General features: G+C 65.0%; 1 protein-coding gene and 1 pseudogene across 1 annotated transcript; both read right to left on the bottom strand.

The window, feature by feature from the left end:
• Positions 1–15,507: 15,507 nt before the first annotated feature.
• Positions 15,508–17,210, bottom strand: LOC126249501 (guanine nucleotide-binding protein G(s) subunit alpha isoforms XLas-like). Its single transcript, XM_049951154.1, has 3 exons — positions 16,944–17,210; positions 15,801–16,664; positions 15,508–15,732 (listed from the first exon to the last, which is right to left on the bottom strand). Exons 1-3 carry the CDS (start codon positions 17,208–17,210, stop codon positions 15,508–15,510), a joined length of 1,356 nt encoding a protein of 451 aa, XP_049807111.1.
• A 6,291-nt stretch (positions 17,211–23,501) lies between these two features.
• Positions 23,502–23,613, bottom strand: LOC126250422 (U2 spliceosomal RNA; annotated as a pseudogene).
• Positions 23,614–24,284: the final 671 nt, after the last annotated feature.

The raw sequence follows: 24,284 nt of genomic DNA on the forward strand, positions 1-24,284 counted from the left end.
GGAGGTAGGCGTCACCCGCACCGAGCACGGCTGGTTCTCCCCCTTGCAGGGCGAATACCGAGCCTAGTGTCTGCCGACGGCGGATGTGAAGCGTGGCACACTTCGACGGCTTGAAGGTAAGCCCGGCCCACGTTGCCGCCTCACCCACAACATTGAGGAGCGTCTGCATCGCCTCTGAATCCCGCGCCAGAAGCACGATATCGTCCACATACGCCAGTGCACTCACACTGACGCCGCAAAGCGGAATACCACACTCATTTCTGAGTGAGGTTGCGGCGCGAAGTACCGGCTCGAGCGCGAGATTAAAGACGATGGGCGACAGTGGACAGCCCTGCTTGACCCCCGCCTGGATCTCAATCTCCTCCGTTAGTCCGTCAGATGTACGGACGCGGGTGGAGCAACCATCGTACATGTCGGCAATCAGATGGTGCAATTGCTCTGGCAGTCCCATCGTGCTCAGTACTCCAAGGAGGTGAGCGTGAGGCACTGAACCGGAAGCATTCGCCAGATCAAGCCAAGCAAAGCATGCTTGGCCTCCCCTGCGCCTTGCATCATCGATTGCCGTCTGCACAATGAAGTTGTGCACATTGCAGCCTTCAAACGTGCGGAAGCCCTTCTGTTCTGGGGAGAGCAGGCTCAAACGCTCCGCCCAGAGGGAAGTGCGGTCCGCAACGATTGCAGCAAAGAGCTTAGAGATGGTGGAGCTCAATGCTAAAGGCCGCCAGTTCGTCACGTCCGAGACGTCCCCTTTCTTGTGGATGAGGACGGTAGTGGATACTTTCCACTGCACCGGAGTCTTCCGCTCATTCCAGCAGCGCGAGAAGATCTTAGCTAGCACCTGGCAGCCAGGATCCTCACGTCGTAGGTCCGAGTAGGTGACTCCGTCTGCCCCAGGAGCAGTATTGCTCGCCTTCTGGAGCCGCTGTTGCACCTCTGAAGCGGTGATCGGTGGCAGGACCTCCTCGCTGACATCAGGAGGCGTGGTGGCGACAAAGTCCGGGACAGCAGCTGGTGGATCTGAAACAGAATAGTCAGATTCAGCGAATATTTTCTTGAAGTGCTCCGTGAGCACGTTGCCATCGATTTGGCAGTACGGCGACGTCTCGCCAAGGACGCGCTGCATCGCCTTGCGCCGGTCCGTGCGGTACAGCTTCTGAATCTCAGACGCTGCACTCGCGTCGTACCGACGCTCGGCGGCCGCCGCACGCCGTGCGCCACGTCCACCGCGCTGCCCACCGCGGCCGCGTGTAGGGGCGGGCGGAGGGGGATTGGCAGCAGCGTCGGCGCGGCCCTGGCCGCGGTGCGCTGCTGCTGGTGGCCCCTCCTGTCGATCTCCGGCTGCCTGGCGTTGTGGCTTCGTCTCGGCGATCTCGGAGATGAAGTCCTCGACGACCGCGACGAATGCGTCCCATTGCTGGTCGTGGACGCTGTCCAGGGCCGCCAGCCAGCGCCGCTGCCTCTCCGTTAGCCGAGCGTCGGCCGGGGGAGGGGGAGGCGGAGCTGCCTCGGTTGCGCCCTGTTCGGAGGGTACAGGGGGGCCTGTCGGGTTTGGTGGAGGACGGGAGTTTTGCGGCGGAAGGTCAGGACTGGGACGCTTGTTACGGCGTCGGCATCTCCTCTTCTTGCTGCCATGTCTCGGAGATGCAGCTGCAGTCCCTCCGTTCATGTCGCGCTGCTCCGTCGTCTGCATCGGTGGTGGTGCCGCGCTGCCATCTGGCGTGGACCGCGCAGTGCTGCTTTCGGTCGCCGCGCCGTTGACAGGTGACGCAGCGGTAGCAGCGGGGGCCGGTGTAGCTCGCTCCGGCCCGGCGCTCGGGTCGGGCGCACCGCGGCTGGTGTTCGCCGCGCCGCCAACAGATGGCCCGGCGGTCGCCAGGGGCCCGCCGCCGGCGCAAGAAACACGAGGTGTAGCTCGCGCCGGCCGACAGGACGCGCCGGTTCGCCCCGGGCCGCTGTTACGCGGACTGGGTGCCCGACGGTCGCTACCAGATGGCGCAGTGGTCGCAGAGGTGGTCGGCGTAGCCTGCACCGGCCGGGCACCTCCAGGTGTAGCTCGCGCCGGCCTGGCACTCAGGCCCGGCGCACCGCGGCTGTTGTTCGCCGCGCCGCCAACAGATGGCCCAGCGGTCACCCGCGTCCCGCCGCCGGCGCGAGAAACACGTGGTGTAGCTCGCGCCGGCCTGGCGCGCGGGCCCAGCGCACCGCGGCTGCTGTTCGCCGCGCCGCGAAAGGAGGGCCCAGCGGTCGCCCGCGCCCGACCGCCGGCGCGAGATACACAAGGTGTAGGCCGTGCCGGCCGCCCAGACGCGTTGGCTCGCGCAGGGCCGCTGTTACGCGGACTGGGCGGTATAATGCGCCGTCGGTCCGGAATTGGCGGTCTGCGTCCTGTAGCACGGCGTCTGTCCCTCCGTGGGGTGACTATGTGCCACTCATTATCTGTAACAAGAGCTGTTTTGTTAGTAACACTCCCTGCCTGAGCGGTGACGGAGTGACGGGCGTCACTCGACGTGGCCGCCGGCAGGGCACAGGAAACGCGGCGCGTATACGTCTGCGACCGCACAAGCACCACACCGTCCGGTACATCCGCCGGGCTCCCGGCCGTTGGTGCGTCAAACAGCGGCGCGGCTGCGCCGTGAGTAACAACACCACCGGTCTGGCGGTCCCATCCTGTTCAGTACTCCAAGGAGGTGAGCGTGAGGCACTGAACCGAAAGCATTCGCCAGATCAAGCCAAGCAAAGCATGCTTGGCCTCCCCTGCGCCTTGCATCATCAATTGCCGTCTGCACAATGAAGTTGTGCTCATAGCAGCCTTCAAACGTGCGGAAGCCCTTCTGTTCTGGGGAGAGCAGGTTCAGACGCTCTGCCCCGAGTGAAGTACGGTCCGCAACGATTGTAGCAAAGAGCTTAGAGATGGTAGAGCTCAATGCTAGAGGCCGCCAGTTTGTCACGTCCGAGACGTCCCCTTTCTTGCGGATGAGGACGGTAGTGGATATTTTCCACTGCACCGGAGTCTTCCGCTCATTCCAGCAGCGCGAGAAGATCCTAGCTAGCACATGGCAGCCAGGATCCTCACGTCGCAAGTCCGAGTAGGTGACTCCGTCTGCCCCAGGAGCAGTGTTGCTCGCCTTTTGGAGCCGCTGTTGCAGCTCTGAAGGGGTGATCGGCAGCAGGACCTCCTCGCTGACATCAGGAGGCGTGGTGGCGGCAAAGTCCGGGACAGCAGCTGGTGCATCTGAAACAGAGAAGTCAGATTCAGCGAATATTTTCTTGAAGTGCTCCGTAAGCACGTTGCCATCGATTTGGCAGTACGGCGACGTCTCGCCAAGGACGCGCTGCATCGCCTTGCGCCGGTCCGCACGGTACAGCTTCTGAATCTCAGACACTGCATTTGCGTCGTACCGACGCTCGGCGGTCGCCGCGCGCCGTGCGCCACGTCTACCGCGCTGCCCACCGTGGCCGCGTGTAGGGGCAAGGGGAGGGGGATTGGCAGCAGCGTCGGCGCGGCCCTGGCCGCGGTGCGCTGCTGCTGGTGGCCCCTCCTGTCGATCTCCGGCTGCCTGGCGTTGTGGCTTCATCTCGGCGATCTCGGAGATTAAGTCCTCGATGACCGCGACGAATGCATCCCACCGCTGGTCGTGGACGCTCTCCAGGGCCGCCAGCCAGCGCCGCTGCCTCTCCGTTAGGCGGGCGTTGGCCAGGGGGGGGGGGGGGGCGGAGCTGCCTCTGCTGCGCCCTGTTCGGAGGGTACAGGAGGGTCTGTCGGGTTAGGTGGAGGACGGGAGTTTTGCGGTGGGAGGTTGGGACTGGGATGGTCGTTACGACGTCGGCGTCTCCTCTTCTTGCTGCCATGTGTAGGAGACGCTGCTGCAGTCCCTCCGCTCATGTCGCGCCGCTCCGTCGTCTGCGTCGGTGGTGGTGGTGCCGTGCTGCCATCTGGCGTGGGCCGCACAGTGCTGCTTTCAGTCGCCGCACCGGTAACAGGTGGCGCAGCGGTAGCAGCGGGGGCCGGTGTAGCTCGCGCCGACCGGGCGCTCGAGTCGGGCGTACTGCGGCTGGTGTTCGCCGCGCTGCCAACAGATGGCCCGGCGGTCACCAGCGGCCCGCCAACGGCGCAAGAAACACGAGGTGTAGCTCGCGCCGGCCGACCGGACGCGCCGGCTCGCCCCGGGCCGCTGTTACGCGGACTGGGTGCCCGACGGTCGCTACCAGATGGCGCAGTGGTCGCAGAGGTGGTCGGCGTAGCCAGCGCCGGCCGGGCGTCTCCGGGTGTAGCTCGCGCCGGCCTGGCGCTCGGACCCGGCGCACCGCGGGTGTTGTTCGCCGCGCCGCGAAAGGAGGGCCCAGCGGTCGCCCGCGCCCGACCGCCGGCGCGAGATACACAAGGTGTAGACCGTGCCGGCCGCCCAGACGCGTTGGCTCGCGCAGGGCCGCTGTTACGCGGACTGGGCGGTATGATGCGCCGTCGGTCAGGAGGTGGCGGTCTGCGACCTGTAGCACGGCGTCTGTCCCTCCGTGGGGTGACTATGTGCCACTCATTGTCTGAAACTGGAGCTTTTTGATTATTAGCACTCCCTGCCTGAGCGGAGACGGAGTGACGGGCGTCACTCGAGGTGGCCGCCGGCAGGGCAGAGGAAACGCGGCGCGTATACGTCTGTGACCGCAGAAGCACCACACCGTCCGGTACATCCGCCGGGCTCGCGGCCTTTGGTGCGTCAAACAGCGGCGCGGCTGCGCCGTGAGTAACAACACCACCGGTCGCGGCGAGCGAGGCAGCCTGCCTGCCACTGTCCACCCGCATCGCAGAGCCACCTGTTGGCGGCGTAGCGAATGCGGGCGGCAGCCCCAGCCCGGTACCCACGCTCCCGACAGATGGCGGGCGGGAGGCGCCTGCGGCAGCCGCACGACGTGGCCAGCGTACACCACTGGGGGCAATGACCGGCGCGGGCAGCGGCGAGCCGCGGCCTTTGCCGGACACTGCGCCTCTGGCCGGAGCGACGCGTTCGGCGGCAGGCGTCGGCAGCGTGCTGCCTTCACCTCCCGAACTTGCGCTCGGCACTCGTGGCGACGCGGTGCGCTGCTGCTGGTGGCCCATCCTGTCGATCTCCGGCTGCCTGGCGTTGTGGCTTCGTCTCGGCGATCTCGGAGATGAAGTCCTCGACGACCGCGACGAATGCGTCCCACTGCTGGTCGTGGACGCTGTCCAGGGCCGCCAGCCAGCGCCGCTGCCTCTCCGTTAGCCGGGCGTTGGCTAGGTTGGGGGGGAGGGGGCGGAGCTGCCTCTGTTGCGCCCTGTTCGGAGGGTACAGGAGGGCCTGTCAGGTTAGGTGGAGGACGGGAGTTTTGCGGCGGGAGGTTGGGACTGGGACGGTCGTTACGACGTCGGCGTCTCCTCTTCTTGCTGCCATGTCTCGGAGACGCAGCTGCAGTCCCTCCGCTCACGTCGCGCCGCTCCGTCGTCTGCGTCGGTGGTAGTGCCGCGCTGCCATCTGGCGTGGACCGCGCAGTGCTGCTTTCAGTTGCCGCGCCGTTGACAGGTGGCGCAGCGGTAGCAGCAGGGGCCGGTGTAGCTCGCGCCGGCCTGGTGCTCGGGTCGGGCGCACCGCGGCTGATGTTCGCCGCGCCAGCAACAGATGGCCCGGCGGTCGCCAGCGGCCCGCCGCCGGCGCAAGAAACACGAGGTGTAGCTCGCGCCGGCCGACCGGACGCGCCGGCTCGCCCCGGGCCGCTGTTACGCGGACTGGGTGCCCGACGGTCGCTACCAGATGGCGCAGTGGTCGCAGAGGTTGTCGGAGTAGCCTGCGCCGGCCGGGCGTCTCCAGGTGTAGCTCGCGCCGGCCTGGCGCTCGGGCCCGGCGCACCGCGGCTGTTGTTCGCCGCGCCGCCAACAGATGGCCCAGCGGTCGCCCGCGCCCGGCCGCCGGCGCGAGATACACCAGGTGTAGCTCGCGCCGGCTGCCCAGACGCGTTGGCTCGCGCCGGGCCGCTGTTACGCGGACTGGGCGGTATAATGCGCCGTCGGTCAGGAGGTGGCGGTCTGCGTCCTGTAGCACGGCGTTTGTCCCTCCGGGGGGTGACTATGTGCCACTCATTATCTGCAACAAGAGCTGTTTTGCTAGTAACACTCCCTGCCTGAGCGGAGACGGAGTGACGGGCGTCACTCGAGGTGGCCGCCGGCAGGGCAGAGGAAACGCGGCGCGTATACGTCTGTGACCGCAGAAGCACCACACCGTCCGGTACATCCGCCGGGCTCGCGGCCTTTGGTGCGTCAAACAGCGGCGCGGCTGCGCCGTGAGTAACAACACCACCGGTCGCGGCGAGCGAGGCAGCCTGCCTGCCACTGTCCACCCGCATCGCAGAGCCACCTGTTGGCGGCGTAGCGAATGCGGGCGGCAGCCCCAGCCCGGTACCCACGCTCCCGACAGATGGCGGGCGGGAGGCGCCTGCGGCAGCCGCACGACGTGGCCAGCGTACACCACTGGGGGCAATGACCGGCGCGGGCAGCGGCGAGCCGCGGCCTTTGCCGGACACTGCGCCTCTGGCCGGAGCGACGCGTTCGGCGGCAGGCGTCGGCAGCGTGCTGCCTTCACCTCCCGAACTTGCGCTCGGCACTCGTGGCGACGCGGTGCGCTGCTGCTGGTGGCCCATCCTGTCGATCTCCGGCTGCCTGGCGTTGTGGCTTCGTCTCGGCGATCTCGGAGATGAAGTCCTCGACGACCGCGACGAATGCGTCCCACTGCTGGTCGTGGACGCCGCTGTCCAGGGCCGCCAGCCAGCGCCGCTGCCTCTCCGTTAGCCGGGCGTTGGCTAGGTTGGGGGGGAGGGGGCGGAGCTGCCTCTGTTGCGCCCTGTTCGGAGGGTACAGGAGGGCCTGTCAGGTTAGGTGGAGGACGGGAGTTTTGCGGCGGGAGGTTGGGACTGGGACGGTCGTTACGACGTCGGCGTCTCCTCTTCTTGCTGCCATGTCTCGGAGACGCAGCTGCAGTCCCTCCGCTCACGTCGCGCCGCTCCGTCGTCTGCGTCGGTGGTGGTGCCGCGCTGCCATCTGGCGTGGACCGCGCAGTGCTGCTTTCAGTTGCCGCGCCGTTGACAGGTGGCGCAGCGGTAGCAGCAGGGGCCGGTGTAGCTCGCGCCGGCCTGGTGCTCGGGTCGGGCGCACAGCGGGTGGTGTTCGCCGCGCCGGCAACAGATGGCCCGGCGGTCGCCAGCGTCCCGCCGCCGGCGCAAGAAACACGAGGTGTAGCTCGCGCCGGCCGACCGGACGCGCCGGCTCGCCCCGGGCCGCTGTTACGCGGACTGGGTGCCCGACGGTCGCTACCAGATGGCGCAGTGGTCGCAGAGGTTGTCGGCGTAGCCTGCGCCGGCCGGGCGTCTCCAGGTGTAGCTCGCGCCGGCCTGGCGCTCGGGCCCGGCGCACCGCGGCTGTTGTTCGCCGCGCCGCCAACAGATGGCCCAGCGGTCGCCCGCGCCCGGCCGCCGGCGCGAGATACACCAGGTGTAGCTCGCGCCGGCTGCCCAGACGCGTTGGCTCGCGCCGGGCCGCTGTTACGCGGACTGGGCGGTATAATGCGCCGTCGGTCAGGAGGTGGCGGTCTGCGTCCTGTAGCACGGCGTTTGTCCCTCCGGGGGGTGACTATGTGCCACTCATTATCTGCAACAAGAGCTGTTTTGCTAGTAACACTCCCTGCCTGAGCGGAGACGGAGTGACGGGCGTCACTCGAGGTGGCCGCCGGCAGGGCAGAGGAAACGCGGCGCGTATACGTCTGTGACCGCACAAGCACCACACCGTCCGGTACATCCGCCGGGCTCGCGGCCTTTGGTGCGTCAAACAGCGGCGCGGCTGCGCCGTGAGTAACAACACCACCGGTCGCGGCGAGCGAGGCAGCCTGCCTGCCACTGTCCACCCGCATCGCAGAGCCACCTGTTGGCGGCGTAGCGAATGCGGGCGGCAGCCCCAGCCCGGTACCCACGCTCCCGACAGATGGCGGGCGGGAGGCGCCTGCGGCAGCCGCACGACGTGGCCAGCGTACACCACTGGGGGCAATGACCGGCGCGGGCAGCGGCGAGCCGCGGCCTTTGCCGGACACTGCGCCTCTGGCCGGAGCGACGCGTTCGGCGGCAGGCGTCGGCAGCGTGCTGCCTTCACCTCCCGAACTTGCGCTCGGCACTCGTGGCGACGCGGTGCGCTGCTGCTGGTGGCCCATCCTGTCGATCTCCGGCTGCCTGGCGTTGTGGCTTCGTCTCGGCGATCTCGGAGATGAAGTCCTCGACGACCGCGACGAATGCGTCCCACTGCTGGTCGTGGACGCTGTCCAGGGCCGCCAGCCAGCGCCGCTGCCTCTCCGTTAGCCGGGCGTTGGCTAGGTTGGGGGGGAGGGGGCGGAGCTGCCTCTGTTGCGCCCTGTTCGGAGGGTACAGGAGGGCCTGTCAGGTTAGGTGGAGGACGGGAGTTTTGCGGCGGGAGGTTGGGACTGGGACGGTCGTTACGACGTCGGCGTCTCCTCTTCTTGCTGCCATGTCTCGGAGACGCAGCTGCAGTCCCTCCGCTCACGTCGCGCCGCTCCGTCGTCTGCGTCGGTGGTGGTGCCGCGCTGCCATCTGGCGTGGACCGCGCAGTGCTGCTTTCAGTTGCCGCGCCGTTGACAGGTGGCGCAGCGGTAGCAGCAGGGGCCGGTGTAGCTCGCGCCGGCCTGGTGCTCGGGTCGGGCGCACAGCGGGTGGTGTTCGCCGCGCCGGCAACAGATGGCCCGGCGGTCGCCAGCGTCCCGCCGCCGGCGCAAGAAACACGAGGTGTAGCTCGCGCCGGCCGACCGGACGCGCCGGCTCGCCCCGGGCCGCTGTTACGCGGACTGGGTGCCCGACGGTCGCTACCAGATGGCGCAGTGGTCGCAGAGGTTGTCGGCGTAGCCTGCGCCGGCCGGGCGTCTCCAGGTGTAGCTCGCGCCGGCCTGACGCTCGGGCCCGGCGCACCGCGGCTGTTTTTCGCCGCGCCGCCAACAGATGGCACAGCGGTCGCCCGCGCCCGGCCGCCGGCGCGAGATACACCAGGTGTAGCTCGCGCCGGCTGCCCAGACGCGTTGGCTCGCGCCGGGCCGCTGTTACGCGGACTGGGCGGTATAATGCGCCGTCGGTCAGGAGGTGGCGGTCTGCGTCCTGTAGCACGGCGTTTGTCCCTCCGGGGGGTGACTATGTGCCACTCATTATCTGCAACAAGAGCTGTTTTGCTAGTAACACTCCCTGCCTGAGCGGAGACGGAGTGACGGGCGTCACTCGACGTGGCCGCCGGCAGGGCTGAGGAAACGCGGCGCGTATACGTCTGTGACCGCACAAGCACCACACTGTCCGGTACATCCGCCGGGCTCGCGGCCTTTGGTGCGTCAAACAGCGGCGCGGCTGCGCCGTGAGTAACAACACCACCGGTCGCGGCGAGCGAGGCAGCCTGCCTGCCACTGTCCACCCGCATCGCAGAGCCACCTGTTGGCGGCGTAGCGAATGCGGGCGGCAGCCCCAGCCCGGTACCCACGCTCCCGACAGATGGCGGGCGGGAGGCGCCTGCGGCAGCCGCACGACGTGGCCAGCGTACACCACTGGGGGCAATGACCGGCGCGGGCAGCGGCGAGCCGCGGCCTTTGCCGGACACTGCGCCTCTGGCCGGAGCGACGCGTTCGGCGGCAGGCGTCGGCAGCGTGCTGCCTTCACCTCCCGAACTTGCGCTCGGCACTCGTGGCGACGCGGTGCGCTGCTGCTGGTGGCCCATCCTGTCGATCTCCGGCTGCCTGGAGTTGTGGCTTCGTCTCGGCGATCTCGGAGATGAAGTCCTCGACGACCGCGACGAATGCGTCCCACTGCTGGTCGTGGACGCTGTCCAGGGCCGCCAGCCAGCGCCGCTGCCTCTCCGTTAGCCGGGCGTTGGCTAGGTTGGGGGGGAGGGGGCGGAGCTGCCTCTGTTGCGCCCTGTTCGGAGGGTACAGGAGGGCCTGTCAGGTTAGGTGGAGGACGGGAGTTTTGCGGCGGGAGGTTGGGACTGGGACGGTCGTTACGACGTCGGCGTCTCCTCTTCTTGCTGCCATGTCTCGGAGACGCAGCTGCAGTCCCTCCGCTCACGTCGCGCCGCTCCGTCGTCTGCGTCGGTGGTGGTGCCGCGCTACCATCTGGCGTGGACCGCGCAGTGCTGCTTTCAGTTGCCGCGCCGTTGACAGGTGGCGCAGCGGTAGCAGCAGGGGCCGGTGTAGCTCGCGCCGGCCTGGTGCTCGGGTCGGGCGCACAGCGGCTGGTGTTCGCCGCGCCGGCAACAGATGGCCCGGCGGTCGCCAGCGGCCCGCCGCCGGCGCAAGAAACACGAGGTGTAGCTCGCGCCGGCCGACCGGACGCGCCGGCTCGCCCCGGGCCGCTGTTATGCGGACTGGGTGCCCGACGGTCGCTACCAGATGGCGCAGTGGTCGCAGGGGTTGTCGGCGTAGCCTGCGTCGGCCGGGCGTCTCCAGGTGTAGCTCGCGCCGGCCTGGCGCTCGGGCCCGGCGCACCGCGGCTGTTGTTCGCCGCGCCGCCAACAGATGGCACAGCGGTCGCCCGCGCCCGGCCGCCGGCGCGAGATACACCAGGTGTAGCTCGCGCCGGCTGCCCAGACGCGTTGGCTCGCGCCGGGTCGCTGTTACGCGGACTGGGCGGTATAATGCGCCGTCGGTCAGGAGGTGGCGGTCTGCGTCCTGTAGCACGGCGTTTGTCCCTCCGGGGGGTGACTATGTGCCACTCATTATCTGCAACAGGAGCTGTTTTGCTAGTAACACTCCCTGCCTGAGCGGAGACGGAGTGACGGGCGTCACTCGACGTGGCCGCCGGCAGGGCAGAGGAAACGCGGCGCGTATACGTCTGTGACCGCACAAGCACCACACCGTCCGGTACATCCGCCGGGCTCGCGGCCTTTGGTGCGTCAAACAGCGGCGCGGCTGCGCCGTGAGTAACAACACCACCGGTCGCGGCGAGCGAGGCAGCCTGCCTGCCACTGTCCACCCGCATCGCAGAGCCACCTGTTGGCGGCGTAGCGAATGCGGGCGGCAGCCCCAGGCCGGTACCCACGCTCCCGACAGATGGCGGGCGGGAGGCGCCTGCGGCAGCCGCACGACGTGGCCAGCGTAAGAACAGATTTTTATTTTCCGAGATAATTCTTAGTTACAATCTTACGAAGTATAAATTTAAGAAAAGAATATCCATGACTCTATACAATACGAGTTTTACAGATTTATTAAGTTTAGATAAAATTTAAGAAAAACGGTTCTAACCGTACTTAAGTATTGTATTGCTATTCTAGTTCGTGGGTTAAGCCCACTACTTAAATATCATGAGGCAGCGTTAGGCGCGGATACTTAAGTATATTACCTTAAGATTAATCCCGCGGTAGGCGCGGCGTTATTTATATCAGATCAGGGGTAATTTGGACCTAATTTAGGAGCTATTTTATATTTATTTGATTCATCTCCATGCCCTGACAGCGCACTGCACATGCACGGCTGCCAGCGGCTGGTGCGCCACGCACGCAGGCGGGTCACACTCAGCCGGACTTCTCCCCTCTGTCCGCCTTGCGGCGGACGTCACTGGGGTGTCGTGGCAGGAGGGTGTTGCTTCCCACGCTGGCTGGAGACTGCCGGGCAGTAGGCACATGCACGGCGCCGCCTAGCACCGCGCCAACCAAGGTGGGGGCCATATTCGGCGGACACCACGGAGGGAGGGGCACCAGGCAGCACTGCACGCACCGCTACTGACTCGGCACTGCTGCAGTGCGGCGCGAAGATGGTGTAGCGCCGCAGGTCCCGCGTCGTGAAGGAGAATCTCGACACCGACGTCACGAAGGCACCGACCTCGAAGTTCTCCGACGACTGCAGTCTCGAGGGTCTCGCAGCCTGACGTCAGAGCATGCCACAGTCTAGGGGGACACATACTGGCGGTGGCCAGTGATGTGTTCAACGTAGATGTCGCGGGACCACTTGATGGTGTCGGACACCATCAATCGCCGCATCAGTTGGCAGTAGCGGCTAGCGATGCCTAGGTGCCGAAGCACTGCATCGTTCTGGCGGTCCCACGCCCCCAGACTGCCGACAACCAGGGCGTCGACAGTGACGGAATAGCCGCGAGCGGCTAATCCGCGCGCAACGTCGGCGTACTTTATCCTCTTCAGTTGCCGAGCGTTGTCGAGCGCAATCCGCCTATTCTCGAAGGGGATTGTCACATCGACGATGGTCACAGTCTTCGCGGCCTCGTCAGTTATTACGAGGTCCGGACGCAGCCCACTGCTGTCCCCTATGACGGCTTGGTTGATCCTGATGTCAGGAACAGCAGTGTTTCCTCTCCTTGGCCGCCCAGCGACTGCTGTCGCGAGGCGGTTGAGGACCGCGTTGTGACGATACTGCAGGGCTGCTGAGTGTACCATACACGCGTTAATCACGTGTGGGAGCGTCTCGTTGTTGTGGCCACAGCGTCGGCAGGCTTTGTTGTTGTTTGCCCGCCCATCAAAGCGGCGGCAGCCGTTGAGAGGCACGACTCCGAGCCTGGCGCGATGAATGAAGCGCCAGTCTGCGAAGCGCGTGTATTTGCCTCCCGCTATGAAGTGGTTGGACGCTGTGGACTCCCTGGTGCACTCGAACACCTTCCCCTGGTCCGGTTTCCTGAGTAGGATGTGGCGCAGGCGCTGCCTCAGACACTCGCGGAGCGTCCGCGAGAGAATACGTTTGGCGCCCCCTCCCACCCGGACATGCTCGACGCCAGTGTTGACGGTGCGTCCCACGCTGTCATCATCGTGCTGCGGTCCATCGCCGCCATCTTCGAGGTGTCGTGTAGTCCCGGGCGCCGTCCTCTCCGTGGCCGGCTGCGTCACCCCACCGATGCCGCCGTGTCCCGCGTCGTCCGCGATGGCGGGTCGGCCGCTGACCTCCACCTGCAACTCAGACAACAGTTCACTCCAGCGCCAGGTGACGCCACGCGGTGCTAGGCGCCTTGTGGCGTTCCTGACGCGTGTCCACAGTGACTGAATGTCGCCTCCGTCTCGTGCGAGGTCGCCCTCAGTGCTGCCGCTAAGGTAGGTGGCCAAATCGGATCGACTCGGCTCCCTCCCCAGCCGGCGGCGCGCGGCCGTAGATAGAGTGGCCCAGGCGATGTCTCGGACGGTGGCGTCGTCGCAGTGCAGCATGCGGAAGCCGTGGACGATCGTCGAGATGTCCGCAGCGTCCGCGAGCGGCGTCAGGCCGCATCCTCCCTCTCCCAGCGCGAGGTACAGCTGTTCAGTGGACGCACGCTGTGGAAGGAAGAGCCATGATTTGACAGCCGCTTTCACTGCCTTGTCGAGTGCAGATAGCGGCCCCTTGCGTACCGCTCCGCCCCGCATGACAAAGTCAAGCCTAGGGAGGAGGAAGACACGCACAGCGTCAATCTTCTGCCAGGGAGCCAGCAGGGAAGCGTCCAGGTGCTGCAAGTCACGTCGAATTGCCGCGATCGCATCCGTTGGCGTCTGCGTGACTTTGTACCCGGTGGGAACGCCAAGATGGAGGTAGGCGTCGCCCGCACCGAGCACGGCTGGTTCTCCCCCTTGCAGGGCGAATACCGAGCCTAGTGTCTGCCGACGGCGGATGTGAAGCGTGGCACACTTCGACGGCTTGAAGGAAAGCCCGGCCCACGTTGCCGCCTCACCCACAAAATTGAGGAGCGTCTGCATCGCCTCTGAATCCCGCGCCAGAAGCACGATATCGTCCGCATACGCCAGTGCACTCACACTGACGCCGCAAAGCGGAATACCACACTCATTTCTGAGCGAGGTTGCGGCGCGAAGTACCGGCTCGAGCGCGAGATTAAAGACGATGGGCGACAGTGGACAGCCCTGCTTGACCCCCGCCTGGATCTCAATCTCCTCCGTTAGTCCGTCAGATGTACGGACACGGGTGGAGCAACCATCGTACATGTCGGCAATTAGATGGTGCAATTGCTCTGGTAGTCCCATCCTGCTCAGTACTCCAAGGAGGTGAGCGTGAGGCACTGAGCCGAAAGCATTCGCCAGATCAAGCCAAGCAAAGCATGCTTGGCCTCCCCTGCGCCTTGCATCATCAATTGCCGTCTGCACAATGAAGTTGTGCTCATAGCAGCCTTCAAACGTGCGGAAGCCCGTCTGTTCTGGGGAGAGCAGGTTCAAACGCTCTGCCCAGAGTGAAGTGCGGTCCGCAACGATTGCAGCAAAGAGCTTAGAGATTGTAGAGCTCAATGCTAGAGGCCGCCAGTTTGTCACGTCCGAGACGTCCCCTTTCTTGTGGATGAGGACGGTAGTGAATATTGTCCACTGCACCGGAGTCTTCCGCTCATTCCAGCAGCGCGAGAAGATCCTAGCTAGCACATGGCAGCCAGGATCCTCACGTCGCAAGTCCGAGTAGGTGACTCTGTCTGCCCCAGGAGCAGTGTTGCTCGCCTTTTGGAGCCGCTGTTGCACCTCTGAAGGGGTGATCGGCAGCAGGACCTCCTCGCTGACATCAGGAGGCGTGGTGGCGGCAAAATCCGGGACAGCAGCTGGTGCATCTGAAACAGAGAAGTCAGATTTAGCATATGTTTTCTTGAAGTGCTCCGTAAGCACGTTGCCATCGATTTGGCAGTACGGCGACGTCTCTCCAAGGACGCGCTGCATCGCCTTGCGCCGGTCCGCGCGGTACAGCTTCTGAATCTCAGACGCTGCACTCGCGTCGTACCGACGCTCGGCGGCCGCCGCACGCCGTGCGCCACGTCCGCCGCGATGCCCACCGCGGCCGCGTGTTGGGGCAGGGGGAGGGGGATTGGCAGCAGCGTCGGCGCGGCCCTGGCCGCGGTGCGCTGCTGCTGGTGGCCCATCCTGTCGATCTCCGGCTGCCTGGCGTTGTGGCTTCGTCTCGGCGATCTCGGAGATGAAGTCCTCGACGACCGCGACGAATGCGTCCCATTGCTGGTCGTGGACGCTGTCCAGAGCCGCCAGCCAGCGCCGCTGCCTCTCCGTTAGCCGGGCGGGGGGGGGGGGGGGCGGAGCTGCCTCTGTTGCGCCCTGTTCGGAGGGTACAGGAGGGCCTGTCAGGTTAGGTGGAGGACGGGAGTTTTGCGGCGGGAGGTTGGGACTGGGACGGTCGTTACGACGTCGGCGTCTCCTCTTCTTGCTGCCATGTCTCGGAGACGCTGCTGCAGTCCCTCCGCTCACGTCGCGCCGCTCCGTCGTCTGCGTCGGTGGTGGTGCCGCGCTGCCATCTGGCGTGGACCGCGCAGTGCTGCTTTCAGTTGCCGCGCCGTTGAAAGGTGGCGCAGCGGTAGCAGCAAGGGGCCGGTGTAGCTCGCGCCAGCCTGGCGCTCGGGTCGGGCGCACCGCGGCTGGTGTTCGCCGCGCCGCCAACAGATGGCCCGGCGGTCGCCAGCGGCCCGCCGCCGGCGCAAGAAACACGAGGTGTAGCTCGCGCCGGCCGACCGGGCGCGCCGGCTCGCCCCGGGCCGCTGTTACGCGGACTGGGTGCCCGACGATCGCTACCAGATGGCGCAGTGGTCGCAGAGGTTGTCGGCGTAGCCTGCGCCGGCCAGGCGTCTCCAGGTGTAGCTCGCGCCGGCCTGGCGCTCGGGCCCGGCGCACCGCGGCTGCTGTTCGCCGCGCCGCCAACAGATGGCCCAGCGGTCGCCCGCGCCCCGCCGCCGGCGCGAGAAACACGAGGTGTAGCTCGGGCCAGCCTGGCGCTCGGGCCCAGCGCACCGCGGCTGTTGTTCGCCGCGCCGCCAACAGATGGCCCAGCGGTCGCCCGCGCCCGGCCGCCGGCGCGAGATACACGAGGTGTAGCTCGCGCCGGCCGCCCAGACGCGTTGGCTCGCGCAGGGCCGCTGTTACGCGGACTGGGCGGTATGATGCGCCGTCGGTCAGGAGGTGGCGGTCTGCGACCTGTAGCACGGCGTTTGTCCCTCCGGGGGGTGACTATGTGCCACTCATCATCTGCAACAAGAGCTGTTTTGTTAGTAACACTCCCTGCCTGAGCGGAGACGGAGTGACGGGCGTCACTCGACGTGGCCGCCGGCAGGGCAGAGGAAACGCGGCGCGTATACGTCTGCGACCGCACAAGCACCACACCGTCCGGTACATCCGCCGGGCTCGCGGCCTTTGGTGCGTCAAACAGCGGCGCGGCTGCGCCGTGAGTAACAACACCACCGGTCGCGGCGAGCGAGGCAGCCTGCCTGCCACTGTCCACCCGCATCGCAGAGCCACCTGTTGGCGGCGTAGCGAATGCGGGCGGCAGTCCCAGGCCGGTACCCACGCTCCCGACAGATGGCGGGCGGGAGGTGCCTGCGGCAGCCGCACGACGTGGCCAGCGTACGCCACTGGGTGCAATGGCCGGCGCGGGCAGCGGCGAGCCGCGGCCTTTGCCAGACACTGCGCCTCTGGCCGGAGCGACGCGTTCGGCGGCAGGCGTCGGCAGCGTGCTGCCTTCACCTCCCGAACTTGCGCTCGGCACTCGTGGCGACGCGGTTGACGTCGCGGAGCGTATCAGCAGGGGGATGCCAGACCACCTCGGCGTGCGCACACACAGTACGCACGACGCGGGGGTAGCAACCACCGCCGTCCTGGGTGTCACCGACGCCTGCACACTCACACATGGTGAGGGCAAGGCAGCCTGTGAACCCACCACGCTGCTGCGGGTCTGGACCGCCGCGTATGTTAAACCTAAGTCCAGCCGGTTTGTCCTACTAGCTTCGGGGACCGGACTGGGCTGTGGCTATAGCCCCTCTCTATTATCTAAGGCTAGGCGGCCTATGGTACTAGCTTCCCGAGCCGCTTTCGCCTGTGGCTTTCGCCCAGCACTAACTAAGGACGAAGGGCCTGTCCTACTAGCTTCGGGGGCCCTCGCCTGTGACCTCCCGCCGGCCGACCTGTCTGGGTGCCCCAGAGAGTCAGACACGGCATCGTGTCCCATACTCACACTCCCCCGACTGGCAGCGCCGGGGGTGGCGGACTCTGCATTGCAGGACCGCTGATGCGTCCGCAGCTTCTTCAGTTGCGGGTCGCGTCGGCCGCAAAACGCGCACTCGAAAACGGGGACCGTTTCCGGGTCGTGCAGCCTCCTGTAGTGGCGAAGAAGGGCCGAGTGGTCCTTGTATTCGCCAAAAGTTGGCCTGCCTGCAGCCTTGGTGACGAAGCAGATCCGGCAGCGAAAGACGTCCGCCGGCAGCGTCACCACGAGCTCCATTGTTCAGGTCGCGGACCTGAAACAAGAGAATAAGCGCGACCGCTTCCCGGTGCAGAAATCAGCCCATATCAGCTCGTATTAAGCTGATAAGAACAGATTTTTTAGTCATTGAGGTAATATTTGGGAAGGAAGCTTAGGAAAGGTTCAACTTCGGTAGCCCATATCAGCTCGTATTAAGCTGATAAGAACAGATTTTTATTTTCCGAGATAATTCTTAGTTACAATCTTACGAAGTATAAATTTAAGAAAAGAATATCCATGACTCTATACAATACGAGTTTTACAGGTTTATTAAGTTTAGATAAATTTAAGAAAAAACGGTACTAACCGTACTTAAGTATTTGATCACTATTCTAGTTCGTGGGTTAAGCCCACTACTTAAATATCATGAGGCCGCGTTAGGCGCGGATACTTAAGTATATTACCTTAAGATTAATCCCGCGGTAGGCGCGGCCTTACTTATGTCAGATCAGGGGTAGTTTGGACCTAATTTAGGAGCTATTTTGTGTTTATTTGATTCATCTCCATGCCCTGACAGCACACTGCACATGCACGGCTGCCAGCGGCTGGTGCGCCACGCACGCAGGCGGGTCACACTCAGCCGGACTTCTCCCCTCTGTCCGCCTTGCGGCGGACGTCACTGGGGTGTCGTGGCAGGAGGGTGTTGCTTCCCACGCTGGCTGGAGACTGCCGGGCAGTAGGCACACGTACGGCGCCGCCCAGCACCGCGCCAACCGAGGTGGGGGCCATATTCGGCGGCCACCACGGAGGGAGGGGCACCAGGCAGCACCGCACGCACCGCTACTGACTCGGCACTGCTGCAGTGCGGCGCGAAGATGGTGTAGCGCCGCAGGTCCCGCGTCGTGAAGGAGAATCTCGACACCGACGACACGAAGGCACCGACCTCGAAGTTCTCCGACGACTGCAGTCTCGAGGGTCTCGCAGCCTGACGTCAGAGCATGCCACAGTCTAGGGGGACACATACTGGCGGTGGCCAGTGATGTGTTCAACGTAGATGTCGCGAGACCACTTGATGGTGTCGGACACCATCAATCGCCGCATCAGTTGGCAGTAGCGGCTGGCGATGCCTAGGTGCCGAAGCACCGCATCGTTCTGGCGGTCCCACGCCCCCAGACTGCCGACAACCAGGGCGTCGACAGTGACGGAATAGCCGCGAGCGGCTAATCCGCGCGCAACGTCGGCGTACTTTATCCTCTTCAGTTGCCGAGCGTTGTCGAGCGCAATCCGCCTATTCTCGAAGGGGATTGTCACATCGACGATGGTCACAGTCTTCGCGGCCTCGTCAGTTATTACGAGGTCCGGACGCAGCCCACTGCTGTCCCCTATGACGGCTTGGTTGATCCTGATGTCAGGAACAGCAGTGTTTCCTCTCCTTGGCCGCCCAGCGACTGCTGTCGCGAGGCGGTTGAGGACCGCGTTGTGGCGATACTGCAGGGCTGCTGAGTGCACCATACACGCGTTGATTACGTGCGGGAGCGTCTCATTGTTGTGGCCACAGCGTCGGCAGGCTTTGTTGGTATTTGCCCGCCCATCAAAGCGGCGACATCCGTTCAGAGGCACGACTCCGAGCCTGGCGCGATGAATGAAGCGCCAGTCTGCGAAGCGAGTGTATTTGCCTCCCGCTATGAAGTGGTTGGACGCTGTGGACTCCCTGGTGCACTCGAACACCTTCCCCTGGTCCGGTTTTCTGAGTAGGATGTGGCGCAGGCGCTGCCTCAGACACTCGCGGAGCGTCCGCGAGAGAAGACGTTTGGCGCCCCCTCCCACCCGGACATGCTCGACGCCAGTGTTGACGGTGCGTCCCACGCTGTCATCATCGTGTTGCGGTCCATCGCCGCCATCTTCGAGGTGTCGTGTAGTCCCCGGCGCCGTCCTCTCCGTGGCCGGCTGCGTCACCCCTCCGATGCCGTCGTGTTCCGCGTCGTCAGCGATGGCGGGTCGGCCGCCGACCTCCACCTGCAACTCAGACAACAGTTCACTCCAGCGCCAGGTGACGCCACGCGGCGCTAGGCGCCTTGTGGCGTTCCTGACGCGTGTCCACAGTGACTGGATGTCACCTCCGTCACGTGCGAGGTCGCCCTCAGTGCTGCCGCTAAGGTAGGTGGCCAAGTCGGATCGACTCGGCTCCCTCCCCAGTCGGCGGCGCACGGCCGTGGATAGAGTGGCCCAGGCGATGTCGCGGACGGTGGCGTCGTCGCAGTGCAGCATGCGGAAGCCGTGGACGATGGTGGAGATGTCCGCAGCGTCCGCGAGCGGCGTCAGGCCGCATCCTCCCTCTCCCAGCGCGAGGTACAGCTGTTCAGTGGACGCGCGCTGTGGAAGGAAGAGCCATGATTTGACAGCCGCTTTCACTGCCTTGTCAAGTGCAGATAGCGGCCCCTTGCGTACCGCTCCGCCCCGCATGACAAAGTCAAGCCTGGGAAGGAGGAAGACACGCACAGCGTCGATCTTCTGCCAGGGAGCCAGCAGGGAAGCGTCCAGGTGCTGCAAGTCGCGTCGAATTGCCGCGATCGCATCCGTTGGCGTCTGCGCGACTTTGTACCCGGTGGGGACGCCAAGATGGAGGTAGGCGTCACCCGCACCGAGCACGGCTGGTTCTCCCCCTTGCAGGGCGAATACCGAGCCTAGTGTCTGCCGACGGCGGATGTGAAGCGTGGCACACTTCGACGGCTTGAAGGTAAGCCCGGCCCACGTCGCCGCCTCACCCACAACATTGAGGAGCGTCTGCATCGCCTCTGAATCCCGCGCCAGAAGCACGATATCGTCCGCATACGCCAGTGCACTCACACTGACGCCGCAAAGCGGAATACCACACTCATTTCTGAGCGAGGTTGCGGCGCGAAGTACCGGCTCAAGCGCGAGGTTAAAGACGATGGGCGACAGTGGACAGCCCTGCTTGACCCCCGCCAGGATCTCTATCTCCTCCGTTAGTCCGTCAGATGTACGGACACGGGTGGAGCAACCATCGTACATATCGGCAATTAGCTGATGCAATTGCTCTGGTAGTCCCATCCTGCTCAGTACTCCAAGGAGGTGAGCGTGAGGCACTGAACCGAAAGCATTCGCCAGGTCAAGCCAAGCAAAGCATGCTTGGCCTCCCCTGCGCCTTGCATCATCAATTGCCGTCTGCACAATGAAGTTGTGCTCATAGCAGCCTTCAAACGTGCGGAAGCCCTTCTGTTCCGGAGAGAGCAGGTTCAACCGCTCTGCCCAGAGAGAAGTGCGGTCCGCAACGATTGCAGCAAAGAGCTTAGAGATGGTGGAGCTCAATGCTAAAGGCCGCCAGTTCGTCACGTCCGAGACGTCCCCTTTCTTGTGGATGAGGACGGTAGTGGATACTTTCCACTGCACCGGAGTCTTCCGCTCATTCCAGCAGCGCGAGAAGATCTTAGCCAGCACATGGCAGCCAGGATCCTCACGTCGCAGGTCCGAGTAGGTGACTCCGTCTGCCCCAGGAGCAGTATTGCTCGCCTTCTGGAGCCGCTGTTGCACCTCCGCGGAGGTGATCAGCGACAGGACCTCCTCGCTGACATCAGGAGGCGTGGTGGCGGCAAAGTCCGGGACAGCAGCTGGTAAATCTGTAACAGAAAAAACAGATTTAGAATATACCCCCTTAAAGTGCTCCGTGAGCACGTTGCCATCGATTTGGCAGTACGGCGACGTCTCGCCAAGGACGCGCTGCATCGCCTTGCGCCGGTCCGCGCGGTACAGCTTCTGAATCTCAGACGCTGCACTCGCGTCGTACCGACGCTCGGCGGCCGCCGCGCGCCGTGCGCCACGTCTACCGCGCTGCCCACCGCGGCCGCGTGTAGGGGCAGGAGGAGGGGGATTGGCAGCAGCGTCGGCGCGGCCCTGGCCGTGGTGCGCTGCTGCTGGTGGCCCATCCTGTCGATCTCCGGCTGCCTGGCGTTGTGGCTTCGTCTCGGCGATCTCGGAGATGAAGTCCTCGACGACCGCGACGAATGCGTCCCATGGTTGGTTGTGGACGCTCTCCAGGGCCGCCAGCCAGCGCCGCTGCCTCTCCGTTAGCCGAGCGTCGGCCGGGGGAGGGGGGGGCGGAGCTGCCTGTGTTGCGCCCTGTTCGGAGGGTACAGGAGGGTCTGTCAGGTCAGGTGGAGGACGGGAGTTTTGCGGCGGGAGGTTGGGACTGGGACGGTCGTTACGACGTCGGCGTCTCCTCTTCTTGCTGCCATGTGTAGGAGACGCAGCTGCAGTCCCTCCGCTCACGTCGCGCCGCTCCGTCGTCTGCGTCGGTGGTGGTGCCGTGCTGCCATCTGGTGTGGGCCGCGCAGCGCTGCTGTCGGTCGCCGCGCCGATGACAGGTGGCGCAGCGGTAGCAGCAGGGGCCGGTGTAGCTCGCGCCGGTCTGGCGCTCGGGTCGGGCGCACTGCGGCTGGTGTTCGCCGCGCCGCCAACAGATGGCCCGGCGGTCGCCAGCGGCCCGCCGCCGGCGCAAGAAACACGAGGTGTAGCTCGCGCCGGCCGACCGGGCGCGCTGGCTCGCCCCGGGCCGCTGTTACGCGGACTGGGTGCCCGACGGTCGCTACCCGATGGCGCAGGGGTCGCAGAGGTAGTCGGCGTAGCCCGCGCCGGCCGGGCGTCTCCAGGTGTAGCTCGCGCCGGCCTGGCGCTCGGGCCCGGCGCACCGCGGCTGCTGTTTGCCGCGCCGCCAACAGATGGCCCAGCGGTCGCCCGCGCCCCGCCGCCGGCGCGAGAAACACGAGGTGTAGCTCGCGCCGGCCTGGCGCTCGGGCCCAGCGCACCGCGGCTGATGTTCGCCGCGCCGTCAACAGATGGCCCAGCGGTCGCCCGTGCCCGGCCGCCGGCGCGAGATACACGAGGTGTAGCTCGCGCCGGCCGCCCAGACGCGTTGGCTCGCGCAGGGCCGCTGTTACGCGGACTGGGCGGTATGATGCGCCGTCGGTCAGGAGGTGGCGGTCTGCGACCTGTAGCACGGCGTTTGTCCCTCCGGGGGGTGACTACGTGCCACTCATCATCTGCAACAGGAGCTGTTTTGTTAGTAACACTCCCTGCCTGAGCGGAAACGGAGTGACGGGCGTCACTCGACGTGGCCGCCGGCAGGGCAGAGGAAACGCGGCGCGTGTACGTCTGCGACCGCACAAGCACCACACCGTCCGGTACATCCGTCGGGCTCGCGGCCTTTGGTGCGTCAACCAGCGGCGCGGCTGCGCCGTGAGTAACAACACCACCGGTCGCGGCGAGCGAGGCAGCCTGCCTGCCACTGTCCGCCCGCATCGCAGAGCCACCTGTTGGCGGCGTAGCGAATGCGGGCGGCAGTCCCAGGCCGGTACCCACGCTCCCGACAGATGGCGGGCGGGAGGCGCCTGCGGCAGCCGCACGACGTGGCCAGCGTACGCCACTGGGTGCAATGGCCGGCGCGGGCAGCGGCGAGCCGCGGCCTTTGCCAGACACTGCGCCTCTGGCCGGAGCGACGCGTTCGGCGGCAGGCGTCGGCAGCGTGCTGCCTTCACCTCCCGAACTTGCGCTCGGCACTCGTGGCGACGCGGTTGACGTCGCGGAGCGTATCAGCAGGGGGATGCCAGACCACCTCGGCGTGCGCACACACAGTACGCACGACGCGGGGGTAGCAACCACCGCCGTCCTGGGTGTCACCGACGCCTGCACACTCACACAGGGTGAGGGCAAGGCAGCCTGTGAACCCACCACGCTGCTGCGGGTCAGGACCGCCGCGTATGTTAAACCTAAGTCCAGCCGGTCTGTCCTACTAGCTTCGGGGACCGGACTGGGCTGTGGCCATAGCCCCTCTCTATTATCTAAGGCTAGGCGGCCTATGGTACTAGCTTCCCGAGCCGCTTTCGCCTGTGGCTTTCGCCCAGCACTAACTAAGGACGAAGGGCCTGTCCTACTAGCTTCGGGGGCCCTTGCCTGTGACCTCCCGCCGGCCGACCTCTCTGGGTGCCCCAGAGAGTCAGACACGGCATCGTGTCCCATACTCACACTCCCCCGACTGGCAGCGCCGGGGGTGGCGGACTCTGCATTGCAGGACCGCTGATGCGTCCGCAGCTTCTTCAGCTGCGGGTCGCGTCGGCCGCAAAACGCGCACTCGAAAATGGGGACCGTTTCCGGGTCGTGCAGCCTCCTGTAGTGGCGAAGAAGGGCCGAGTGGTCCTTGTACTCGCCAAAAGTTGGTCTCCCAGCAGCCTTGGTGACGAAACAGATCCGGCAGCGGAAGACGTCCGCCGGCAGCGTCACCACAAGCTCCATTGTTCAGGTCGCGGACCTGAAACAAGAGAATAAGCGCGACCGCTTCCCGGTGCAGAGATCAGCCCATATCAGCTCGTATTAAGCTGATAAGAACAGATACTACACTTTGATCTTAGCCAAAAGGCCGAGAAGCGATACTACACTTTGATCTTAGCCAAAAGGCCGCCACTCATCCAAGTGCACAAAATCTCTCCAGATGCTCTCATGTCTAGGAGGTTAGCACCCTTTATCAGTGTATAGTAGATATGAGAGTGTTGTGGTGATATAACAAACGCCTATGAAGAAGAAAGGTGTGGTTTCTACCCATGATTCAGATGCAGACGGTTTGAGTTTGAAGGTTTTTACATACAGGGTTACAATTATTGAACTATATGAAATGTTTTGGTTGGCAGGAGAGCCAACACCGTGTTACTAGAGGAGGTCGAAAGTCACGCGTTGCTCACGCAAGCTGGCGTGAGGTCTGGAACAGGACAAGGAAATTAGAATTTAGAAAAAAGGACGTAGCTGGTGGAATACTTAACTTTAATCCATTAATGGTGAACGTCGGTCTGAACGGTACATGATTCATAATATCAAGAGCAAGTGATAATGGCGCCTTGCTAGGTCGCAGCAAATGACGTAGCTGAAGGCTTAAACTATCGTCTCGGCATATGAGAGCGTATTTTGTCAGTGATCCATCGCTAGCAAAGTCGGTTGTACAACTGGGGCGAGTGCTAGGAAGTCTCTCTAGACCTGCCGTGTGGCGGCGCTCGGTCTGCAATCACTGATAGTGGCGACACGCGGGTCCGACGTATACTAACGGACCGC

The sequence above is a fragment of the Schistocerca nitens genome, chromosome 3 (genome assembly GCF_023898315.1).
Source record: "Schistocerca nitens isolate TAMUIC-IGC-003100 chromosome 3, iqSchNite1.1, whole genome shotgun sequence".
Lineage (NCBI taxonomy): Eukaryota > Metazoa > Arthropoda > Insecta > Orthoptera > Acrididae > Schistocerca > Schistocerca nitens.

What these genes read in the sequence shown, in the direction of transcription:
- LOC126249501 (XM_049951154.1), bottom strand. Translation starts at nt 17,210, where the DNA reads ATGGAGCTCGTGGTGACGCTGCCGGCGGACGTCTTTCGCTGCCGGATC. An exon ending in GCGCTGCCAGTCGGGGGAGT is followed by an intron (nt 16,665 to 16,943) that starts GTGAGTATGGGA and finishes GCGGCGGTCCAG; the next exon opens with ACCCGCAGCAGCGTGGTGGG. An exon ending in CGGCGCGAGCTACACCTCGT is followed by an intron (nt 15,733 to 15,800) that starts GTATCTCGCGCC and finishes GGCGAACAACAG; the next exon opens with CCGCGGTGCGCTGGGCCCGA.